At 41.1% G+C, this 11,714-nt stretch overlaps 1 protein-coding gene across 1 annotated transcript; it reads right to left on the bottom strand.

Annotated features, from left to right (window-relative positions):
- Positions 1 to 4,293: 4,293 nt before the first annotated feature.
- LOC136610814 (interleukin-1 beta-like) lies at positions 4,294 to 8,759 on the bottom strand. The gene is made up of 7 exons (XM_066590011.1): positions 8,685 to 8,759; positions 8,495 to 8,549; positions 7,961 to 8,009; positions 6,832 to 7,051; positions 6,306 to 6,485; positions 6,064 to 6,194; positions 4,294 to 4,989 (listed from the first exon to the last, which is right to left on the bottom strand). The coding sequence occupies exons 2-7, from the start codon at positions 8,545 to 8,547 to the stop codon at positions 4,777 to 4,779; spliced, it is 846 nt and encodes a 281-aa protein (XP_066446108.1). The 5' UTR covers positions 8,548 to 8,549; positions 8,685 to 8,759; the 3' UTR covers positions 4,294 to 4,776.
- Between the last annotated feature and the right edge of the window lie 2,955 nt (positions 8,760 to 11,714).

Raw genomic sequence — 11,714 nt, 5'->3', positions numbered from 1 at the left:
TCTATTAATGCAGCGGGTAACCAGTGAGAGTTACTTTAATACGAATCTGGTTACCCTAGAGTAGATCTGTATGTATCTTTAATGCATCTCTTGTAGTGGTCATCCATTATTATCACTCAACTTAAGATCTATAAAGTTCCTGATGAGGTCTGATCTCTGACTGAAACACGTCGATCCATTTACGTTACACATCAGATTCAATTTTTAGACTTGTGTTAGGAAGATCCCATATAAAGAACCGTTTCTTTTAACTGCACTTTAGCCTGGAAATATCATTCTACTGCCCTAATATAGGGTGTTTCTTCCTTTAGTGGCTCAACTAGGTACTCGGCTGATAGGCAGGATAGAACATATGAATGTGGGAGTTGACATCCCTTTCATCTATTGTGCTGGATGCATCAGAACTGATTTCATTTAGTTGATGTATCTATTTCTTCTCTCACAAGTGCCTGCTGATATATTTGGCACTATCTATACTGGGCACCCTAGATAGGAGTATAACTCTACCTCTTGGATGCTTATCCTACTGGGAGACTCCTATAGCCTGACTTTATGTATTTAATATTGGTTCCCCCAAGGAGTGGGCTCTCATAGAGGTATATCATGAGTGACTCTGGCTACTGACCAGAGGGGATACCTTAGTTTTCTCTGTATGTCATATATATTTTGTGTATGGCCTTAGATTTTAGTTTGGAATTATTAAAGGTGAAGTTTTAACCCTTTGCAATCCAATTTTGGATTCAGGGTTTCCTAGGGAGTTTTCTCTTTCTGCCATTACACAATGGTGCCACCTGCTGGCTAGAGCCAGTACTGCGGTATGGGACATGCTGGAGAGGTCCCCGACAACAGAGCGGCTGGCAATATACAGTAAGAATACCCTGACGGATGTCTTCCGACATCAGAGCTGCACAGCCTTTAATCAGAATGTCTTCAGACGTCAGACAGTGGATTGGAAAGTGTTAAGGGTGCTTATTAGAGATGAGCGAGCGTACTCGGATAAGCGGTACTCGCTCGAGTAATTGGCTTTATCCGAGTACCACTGTGCTCGGGGCTAAAGGTTCGGGTGCCGCTGCGGCTGACAGGTGAGTCGCAGCGGGGAGCAGGGGAGAGCGGGCGGGAGAGAAGGAGAGAAAGATCTTACCTCCGTTCCTCCCCGCTCTCCCCTGCAGCTCCCCGCTCCGTGCCGGCACCCGAATCTTTAGCCCCGAGCACAGCGGTACTCGGATAAAGCCAATTACTCGAGCGAGTACCGCTTATCCGAGTACGCTCGCTCATCTCTAGTGCTTATCTGTCAAGGGCTACAGAGACAGTATTTTAGTTGATTTTTTTATTTAAGATCTCATCATAATTCCCCTTCATCCTGAGTTTTGTGACTTATCACCTGCACCACAACCACTTTATCACTTCTGCTATAAACTTACAATATGTGGTATTTTTAATGTGAATGTTTCTATGATATTTTAGATTTTTGTTAGGCTTTTATTTAACCATACAAATACATTACAAATATTTCAACACAAACTTATTTTATGAAAAGTGTGTTTTATGTCATTTATGTGTCACGTTGTGCTGGGACCTGTAGTTCTATGGGTTTCTAGGAGCCCACTGCTGCAGGTGCGGTTGATTTGGCTGGCTGATGCTGTGGAGTTCTCCAGCCAGTCAATCACCATCGGTCTGTGCACATAAATACCAGCCCTTCTTACTGGACGGTGCTGGTCATTTATCCATTATCCCTTTCCTTCTTGGACCCGGTAAGAACGTGTGTATCTGGGTAAAGAACTGGATCGAAGATAGAAAGCAGAAGGTGGTAATAAATGTTTCATACTCTAATTGGGCCACCGTCAGGGGCGTAACTAAAGGCTCAGGGGCCGGGGTGCAAAAGTTTAGCTCGCCCCCCCCCCCCCTCCCTCCCGGAGGAATTCACGCAGCCAAGGTCAGGGCAGTGCTGTGGAAAGAGATGCCCAATAGATTGTAGAACAGGGAAAGAGTTTGTTACGGGTGATGCCATCGTTGCGGTACACGCCAGAATGAACTTCTGGCAGAGAATAACCTTTGGCGCCATCTGTTTTATGTACAGAGTTTGGAAATGTGTCCCAGCCTGACCGCGGGTCTCCAGAGCTGAACTCAGAGCATCATAGGCATGACTGGTGCAGAAGACAGTGTTGTTAGCCCTATAGACATACACACATATACAGACACATATACAGTGTGTACACGCACTGTACAAATACAGTATATATACACATATACAGGCACATATATACTGTATACACAGAACACACATATACAGGCACATATACAGTGTATACACAGAACACTGTACACATACAATATATATATGTGCATATATAGTGTATACAAAGAACACAGTTTACCACAGAGTATATACACATAGGCAGGCTTATACATGCACACACAGGAATACTGTCCCATACATGTACCTCCCTGGTGCTTCATCCATCCACTGTCTTTACAAAGGAGGAGGGGGAGGGATGATCGGTGCGGTGGTAAGTCTTCATATGTTCAAACTGAAACCTGCTGCTGGCTCCACCCCTAACCCCGCCCCCTCTTCTCCTCCTGGTAACTGTTTGCCGCTTTCACTAATGAAGCTCTGCTCCCTGCTAAGCAGCACAGGTTTTTCTTGCTGCTGCCGCTGCCTTATTGGCACCGCTCCCCTGAGCCACCAATGCACGCCGAACCTGTGGTGAGGGGGATCTGTGGGCCCCCACAGCTCAGGGGCCGGATCGCAACCGTGACCCCTGCTTCCCCTATAAATACGCCAATGGCCACCGTTGCTAGTGGGGTGCCACAGGGCTCAGTATAAGGCCCCATTCTGTTCAATATATTTATCAGTGACCTGATAGAAGGACTGCGCACAGTAAAATATTGATATTTGCAGATAATACAAAATTATACAAGGTAATTAATAGAATGGAGGACAATGTACGAGTACAAACGGACCTAGATAAGCTGGGGGCTTGGGCAGAAAAATGGAAAATGAAGTTCAATCTTAGATAAATGTAAGGTTATGCACATGGGCAGGGGTAACGGATGTCACCAATATACACTAAATGGGGTACTGCTAGGGAAAAGTGATATGCAAAAAGACCTGGGGGTACTTGTGGACTGTAGACTTAACTGGAGCAATCAATGCCAGTCAGCTGCTGCAAAGGCAAATAAAGTCTTGGGATGCATTAAAAGAGGTATAGGGGCGAGGGACGAGAACGTTATTCCCCCACTATATAAGGCACTTGTCAGGCCCCACATGGAATACTCTGTACAGTTCTGGACACCGGTGCTCAGGAAAGATGTTACAGTACTGGAGGGGGTTCAAAGAAGGGCAACTAAACTAATACATGGAATGAGAGGACTGGAATACCCAGAGAGGCTATCAAAATTGGGATTATTCACCCTGGAAAAAAGAAGGCTAAGGGGGCGACCAAATAACTATGTATAAATACATGAGGGGACAATACAAGGATCTCTCCCATGATCTGTTCAGAGAAACGAAGGTTTCACCAACACAGAAGGGGGTTCGTTACTGTAAGAGCAATGAAACTGGGGAACTCTCTGCCTTAGGTCATGGTGATGGCAAAATCCATATGGGAGTTTAAAGGGGGACTAGATGCCTTCCTAGAGCGCTATGATATTTTAGGATATAAACCTTAAATAACCAGCGTGGTTGTTGATCTGGATCTTGGAGTCAGGTTGGAACTCTTAAACATCGATCCAGGGATTATTCTGACTGCCATTATGGAGCTGGGAAGGAGTTTTTTTTTCCCCTAAGTGGGCTAATTGGCTTCTGTCTCATTGTGGGTTTTTTTTGCCCTCCACTCGATCAACAATGGGGGTGGAAACAGGCTGAACTAGATGGACATTGTCTCCCTTCAGCCTAACATACTATGTTACTTGGTGTTTGGTGTTGTGCATGCTGATAGTTTGACTTGCTTTCCCCACCTTCTCTGGGGGAAGTAAGGGACTCAGAATACAACGAGGACGCTTGGCATGGGCATGTGAGCTTACGTATTGTGGCCAAAATACAAACAAATACCTTGTGCTTACCTATAGATATTTTCACCTGTCTAGTACTTTTGGTAAGTATTTTGGCGTCTGCTGTCTTTGTGGTTGTTTGTAGGCATGTTCAGTTTATGTATATTGCTGGTGTCCGTTCAAGTGCATATTCTCTCCTATTCAGCCCTTATATAGATTGTGTTCATATAGGTCTCTTGTTCCCATGGCCTGTATGGTTGTAACAGTATGTTTATATCTTAACAATGAAAATTGATCATAATATCCATAGTAATTAATGTTTTTATTAACACATCCTGAAATATCATAAAAAAGCATTTTTCAATATAAAAGCATCATTTACAAGCAATAGACATAATACAACACAGTAAATATTATAAGTTGTTACATAATATACATATTATTCAATATATAGCAACAAATAACATATAAACTCTTCAGTGAGTTACTTATTTGTTCTCTAAGAACATAAACTTTATGAAAGTGCCCTACAACAGGTTCTGTTACTAAGCGGGACCTTAGGTCTTCTCACAGATGGCTCAGCCATACGTGCCAATGGTGCTGTTTTTCACAGGACTATCCCTTAAACCAGGCCATTAAGGCTTTATGCAAAATTTGCATTAAAATAAACATTTCCATTTCTGCCATTTTGGGGGTGTTCGGAAAGGTTGGCAAGTATGTTTGTGGGTAACAGATTAGAATTCTGCTCTGTACATAGTACATACGTAGAAATAGCTGCATCACAAACTAATTATTGGGGTTGATTATGAAGTCTTGCAGGAAGACTTGATTGTCTTCTGGCATCAGTTGCACTTGCTCATTCTCTTGCTGAGATGTGCTTATGTAATATCCTGGGAAGGCTGCTGATTCGAATGAGTTGTACTTGTTGTTAACTACTTTTTTGTAGAAGATGTAGGGTAACAAGTCATCGTTCTGCAGTTTTTTAATATCGGCCACTTCCTAAAAGAAAGACATAAAAGGAAAGTTTAACTGAAATTGAAGACAAAAACATTCACCAAATATCTAAAAATGTAAGAGGTTCATAAAGGGACTCTTCATAAATGAGCCACCTCTCCAGCTCCTCACTATGAATTTTTTTCTTCTGCAAGGTTCAGGACATCTAGAACCTTGAACATTGTTTCTCATGGCTGCTAGGGCTAAACACCAACCTAATCGCAGAAGATCAGACCTCAATCCTAAATTAATGGACCTTTTACATTGCAAGATTTTATCCTGATGATCAACGCCAGTCAACAAGACCATTGCTTGTTTAACTGGCCTTCACAAAAGGCAAGCCAGAATTACGGAGGACACGCTTGTACATATGATTGTTCTTCTTCCACACAGTTTCATCATTGTCGGCAGCATACTCCCCATTAATATAGGGAGATGCGCTGCTCATTCGTCAGCTGATTCGATGCCAAATCAGGTAGACTAACATTTCTATAAAAGTTCTTGCCCGTTCCTCAAGCTGTGTAAAAGGCCCTCAAGTGTCCATTTTTTGGTTCAGGAATGTCTTACTTCCTAATTAATATAATAACCCCAATTGGATACAATAGTAACATTGTATTTATGTTTGTAAATGCAACCTTGCTCTTTGTTGGCATTAATGCTGGTGTCACACGACTGGATAGGAATTGCGTATTCCGCGAGCGTTTAAAAAACGGTGATACGCAGATCAATCCCGGGATTACACAATTCCACTCACATTAGCAGTTCGGAATTGCATAATCCGCTCACAGAAAATGGGACGCAGCATGTTCTATTCCTCTATGGTTGCAGATATACCTGCAGCCCATATGCAATTACATTGTTGGCGTGGGAAATATAAGCAAATGAAAAAAAAGGTGTACTGCTCATGACTGCCTGCGTAAGTGCGCGGTCATATGCAGTACACTACATGGCCGTATGCAGGGTCACGGCCGGGCTCACAGCTTGAATCCGCTGTGGGGGGCTTGCTGCAGATTTCGCATACGGCCATGTGAGCCCGGCCTAAGACTTCCAGATATGTAACAACCATTTATGAGTACTTACCTTCAGGCACAGAACTGGATCTTCTTCAGCAGTGCAATATAAATAGAGTTTGCTGCCTTCGATACCCAATGTGACTGGACGTTTCTGTACATCAGGCCTTGCTGCAAAGTAGGTGTTCACATTTATTCTGGCTGCAAGAAAAGAAATCATGTTACTAACTTATCCCTCAAAATTAAAGTAGCAAATGTGTTGTGGAAAGAAATTCTGGGATATAGAATGAAAAGCTTTAAGTAAAGGCTTACCTTCTTGCTCAATATTCTGCCCTTGTAGGAACAAGGCAACAAGACGAGCATTGTCTTGGAATTCTTGCAGAGCTAAGCACTTCTGTGTGTAGTCCCGAATAACGTGCACTGTTGTTTTATTGTATCGAAATTGAGTTTTAGCTGCCTCCAGAAGTTCAATTTCACTGCAGTCAATGTCTTCTGTTAAGAAAAAAAAAAAAAAGTGTATATCATTTTATCAGTGCCTTCCACATGGGTATATAGACGACATATCTTTCTGATAAGAATTACAACCCGGTAGTGGAGCAATTGCACCATGTTATAATTAGGGATGTGGAATATATATAGTGATTATTATCATTTTATATTATTGTACACATTATTTCACTTTGCGTATTGTATATTAATAAACCTAAAATTTAGAAAATTCTATAGTATACTATATGAGGTGTAATGAATGGAGGATTAATCCATTGGCAATATATTACTTTCGGGGTCCTGTTTTACTAAGACTCTTTATACAAATAATAATGAGCACTGATCTTACCCTCTATAAGAATGTGATTCAGCAGGTCCTCGTCACTGAAAAAGCTCTGCTTGTCAATTCCTTTTATTCCCTTCAGTCTTTCCACAACTACCACAAGCATTATGGCTTTCTTAAAGGAGTGTTTTGGCTTTTCTGGCTTTCTTATCTCAGGCTTTATTCCAGTACGGTAAGTTGACCGATACTCTTCATGGTGTTTCCATTGTAATTGCTTCTTATTGGTCTGTGGAATAAAAATTGCAATTTTCGTCATGTTTTGGAATATACTACGAAGAAGGATCGTAACCATCTGTTGTCTTATTAATACACTATGAATTATACAGGTACTTTTATGTCTTGTGCAGTCAGGGCACCAACAAACGTCAGGTTCCAAGTGATTTTGTGAAGGTGTTCCTGTATCCCGCTTGATTCTTGGTTCTAACTCTTGCCTGTGCACCAAGCTTTTCCGAACTCTGTCTGCCCAAATATTGGCATATGATTTGCCTGATTGCCACCTGTCTTGACCTTCGGTCTGATTAACCATATTGCATCAACTCTGCCTATTATACTGACTATGTCCTTGTCTGTCTCTTTGATACCATGCTTTAGTGCCTTTGACCCATCTAGGTAAACTGTCACTTCACTGAGACTACTCCGAGGGAAGCCTCCTGCAGGTTTCCTGCCATGAAGACCAGATCCCTCACAGTTAGAGGGCGAAAACCAGAGGATCCCCTTAGGTGTAGCACAAAGCCATTCCTGCTGGGTCCATTCATGCTGTGTTACTAGTATATAAATATAGTCTATCCAAGAGAGTAAGAATGAAATGTGCTCAATATGTGTCTTGACATGCATTGATCTCCATGGAATGTGCATCAGGAAATCAACACATGCATTCCACTATATCACAGTTGGGGACATTTATCAGAAGCTAGTGCAAGAAAAAAGTGGAACGGTTGCCCATACCAGAAAATCAGATTACAGTAACTGAAATATTGAAATATAAGAGCTGGAATCTGGTTGGTTGCTGTGGCCAATTGCTTCATTTTCCTGTCTTGCACCGGGTTTAATAGACCTTTATCAATCTGTGATTGTATGAATCATGCTTTGCTTATACTTTTACTGGATACAAAATATAAAATGAAATGTAATTTACCTTCACTTGGATGGATAGGTCATCGGTGTAAAATTCTTCAACATGCTCACTACAACAAGAAGAGAAAATATTCAGAACATGAAGCAATAAGATACGATTGTGTAAGTCTAATTATTCTGTTGCCCAAGGTGTCTAAAAATCTTTTTTAGTACAGCAGCTTATATTGTATGTTATATACCTATGTCAAATATAGGTACAAAATATCGGTATATGACTTTTTAAAACTTTTTTTCATTATCCTGTCAAAAATATGGATATTAAATAACTTTTAAAACTATTTTAGAAACTTTTTTATTTATATAGGAAAATGATGGCATGTTCGGTCAGAAGCCATATTATGGTCATCGCCTGCCATGTAATAATTATGTCTAGGGGAGAATATCTCTTTAGTATAAAGCTGTACAGATGCAGGACATGGCAGAACAAGGAGTACCCACAGCTACATAGTATGGAAGTATAGGGACTGCATATACCATAGCACAAGACTTCAGCCTATGAGGACTTAATCATAGGTAAATAAATATAAGTTATTACCTGTATTCCATTGCAATCTCATTGAATTCTGGAACCTCTGCCATTGCCATCATGCCTGCAGAGATAAAATATGTAACATAAAAATACAGGAACTGTAATATGTCATAAACTATATATAACATATACAGTAAGTATGTGTGATATATATATTAAACGCAGATTTACAGAAAATCCTGAAATATCTTCTTACCTTCTGCCTTAAATAAAAGCTGTAAGTCCTGTAGTCTCTCTGATCCCCGGGTCGGTGGAGATGTTATCTGTTTGTTGGCTAACGTGTAGTCTGTCTGCAGCCGGCTTGCAGCTGGTTTTATAGACAAGCGACTTCCAGGATCTTATGCAATACAGGGTTTTTACTTGTTCCTCCTCTCATCTACGCATCTATAAAAGTGGATTATCAGGAGTATTTAAAAATATCCAAAATATTTTATTACGCCAGTGGGGATTCCTCCGTTTCAGGGCTTTAAGTTCACAGTAAGCCTTGTACGAGCAGAACAATAATATACTATAATAGCAGAATAATAGAATAATAACTGCTCTATACTTTTATTATATGGTGTTCCATGCTGGAGGGATAGATATAGGGGGATTCATCTTGCATTTGAATTGAAGCCCCTGTAGTCCATACAAATTTAAATGCACACATACAAAAAAAAGAAAAAGTAAAAATACGTATAGTACATTTCCACTAATCGGCCATCCATTGTTAATGTGTTATTACTTTACTTAGATTGTGTTTGTCTATGATTGTGACTTAGATAAAAGTCAGACCACATTTTATTAGTCATCACTGCAAAAACCCAGGTAATTCAGTAGGGTTCCTTTACTTTTTCTTGCAACTGAATGTGTACAGTGTAATATATATAAAGGGGTGCTGATATGTATTGAGCTTTACCCAGGAAAACTGAACTAGGAAGCTGAAACTGCCGCACTATTCTACATATTCCCCCAGGATGCACTTGTGACATCTCTCCTGCAGCTCTTTGAGTCCCTGCAAATAGAATTCTTCCGACTGCTGGTCAAACACTCATTTGCAGCATTAATTACCTCCAAAACACTCCCAACTGTTGTCCCTTTATGTGTTTTTTGAGATTGGGGAACAGATTGCAGTCAGACGGAGCCAGGTCGGTGGATTGGGCATCAGTTTAAAGCCTAAGGAGGTCATTTTTGCAATACTGGCACCTGCAGTGTGTGACGGGCATTCTCATGCGGTGGAATGACACCTTTGGAGAGCTTTCTTCGATGTTTTTCCTTAATATTTTGCCTTAGCTTTGTCAATAATATGTTGCATTGATGGTTGAACCCTTTGGGAGGTCCACAAGCAAAATTCCCTTATCCCAAAAATTGGTTGCATTTGCTTCTGCGTTGACTTTTGCACACAGAAGTTCTTTGACCTCGGGGGAACCACTGTGCCTCCATTCCTTAGACTGTTCCTTTGTCTCTGGACCATAACAGTAGATCCTAGTCTCATCACCTGTTACCGGTTTGTCCAGGAAATCTAACTCATTTCTTGCAAAATGCTCCAAAACAGCCACCAATGTCTCCACACGTCTCCTCTTCTGTTCGGTTGTCAAAAGTTTTGGGATCCACTTGTCTGTAAGCTTTCTCATTCCCAAGTCGTTGTAGATAATAGCACCAACGCTCTCCCATAATATCCCTACATATGTAATAATATTATGGCTGATATTCGGCGGTCCCCCATGGTCATATCATGGATGGCTTTCACATTTGCAGGCAAGGAGATGGAGACAGGCCTTCCACTGGTTTCTCACTTTCAACACCGAAATGGCCAGTTGTAAAATTTACAACCCAACGTCTAACGGTTGCATATGAAGGGCCGCTGTCATCCAAAGTTTGTGACATTTCATCATGGATCTGTATTGCACTTTCCCTTGGAGAAACAGGAAATTGATTATGGTCCTATACTCTTCCACACTGAACGTCTTTGGAGATGCTGCCATGTTCACTTTGGACCGGAAAGAAATGTAGGCTAAAATCATAGGTAGTTGATTTTTGCATGATTGAATATAGACAAATAGTCAAGTCTGCCCTGCAATTTACAGCTTCCTAGCTCAATTTTTTCTGGAGAAGGCTCAATACCTATCAGCACTGCCTCGTATTTTCAGTTCAGGGAGTGCAGAGTAGTCAGAATGTTGCTGTGTCTATACACTGTATAGGTATGTACATTCCACAGAGTTTCACTAACCTCTTCATCTGCTAAGAGACTTTTACTGGGACTTCCCAGAAACATTCTTCCACTAAAATACCCTTTTATACTATTTTTGTTAATTACTTCACCTTGCCTTTGGAGGGGAACAGTAGTAATGCGTTTACAAACAGGATCATATTTTACCCTAGTCAGTAGAGGGGCAGTGACTAGGTTGGTGTTTCAATGGGGGTATAACATTATATGGGGCACTATTTATAGCACAACTTTATATGGGGCCACAATGTGTGTGGTACAATTTTATATGGAATGTTATCAGTATTATTGCACTATGTCTTTGTCGCTGACTATGAGGCACTATCTGTGTGGTGCTTCTTACTGTAGGGTACTTTGGGGGCACTAAGTGTATGGCACTATATAATATATTTTTCAGCCAGATCAGTATTTAGGGGCACCGGGCAGCACAGCGACACATAATTGGGGGAGGCACCAGGATGACATTATTAAGGAGGGCTGCAGGGTTGGGGGTTTGTGTATAAGTTATGGATGTGCTGAAATAGCATGGAGCTAAAGCTACCTGTGTGTCAAATTCTGCAGAAGCCAATCATAGCTTCAAGAAATCTTCATGGCGGTCTGGGCCGGAAGGAGAAGACTGGGAAAGTCAACAACAACAATCAGATAAGATGTGAGTCACTGGATTTAATTGTTTATTCAATGTGATTTCACCTGATTTGCATTTTATTAATCTGAATTTCATTGTGAATCCATATTTGAATGGTGAAATTGAGTCATCTCAGTGACTTAGAATGAGGCCTGGTCATTGCTGGTAGACTAGCCAAGGCCAGGATTTCATACACTTGCAAACGTGTGGGTTTTTCTTGCACAGCATTGTGCAGAGTATATTGAAAATGGGGTGATCGAGGAAAAACACAAAGAAAGGAGATCCTGTGGATAGAACTCACTCATCACTGGGTCAGAGTAGGAAGTCAAGAATTGTTCTGATGAACAGTTGATGCACAGTCAAGAAAACTGCAGCTGAATATAAAATGCTCCAAC

This window comes from Eleutherodactylus coqui, chromosome 2 (assembly GCF_035609145.1).
Source record: "Eleutherodactylus coqui strain aEleCoq1 chromosome 2, aEleCoq1.hap1, whole genome shotgun sequence".
In the NCBI taxonomy this organism is placed as follows: Eukaryota; Metazoa; Chordata; class Amphibia; order Anura; family Eleutherodactylidae; genus Eleutherodactylus; species Eleutherodactylus coqui.
Note: the sequence above shows the minus strand (reverse complement) of the source record. Positions and strands in the feature narration are given on the sequence as shown.

Bases quoted from the DNA above. Each gene is read 5' to 3' on its own strand.
- LOC136610814 (XM_066590011.1), bottom strand. From the start codon at position 8,547: ATGATGGCAATGGCAGAGGTTCCAGAATTCAATGAGATTGCAATGGAA. The intron at 6,486-6,831 runs GTAAGATCAGTG...TTTTCTTAACAG, and splicing joins GAATCACATTCTTATAGAGG to AAGACATTGACTGCAGTGAA. The intron at 6,195-6,305 runs GTAAGCCTTTAC...CTTTTCTTGCAG, and splicing joins GCAGAATATTGAGCAAGAAG to CCAGAATAAATGTGAACACC.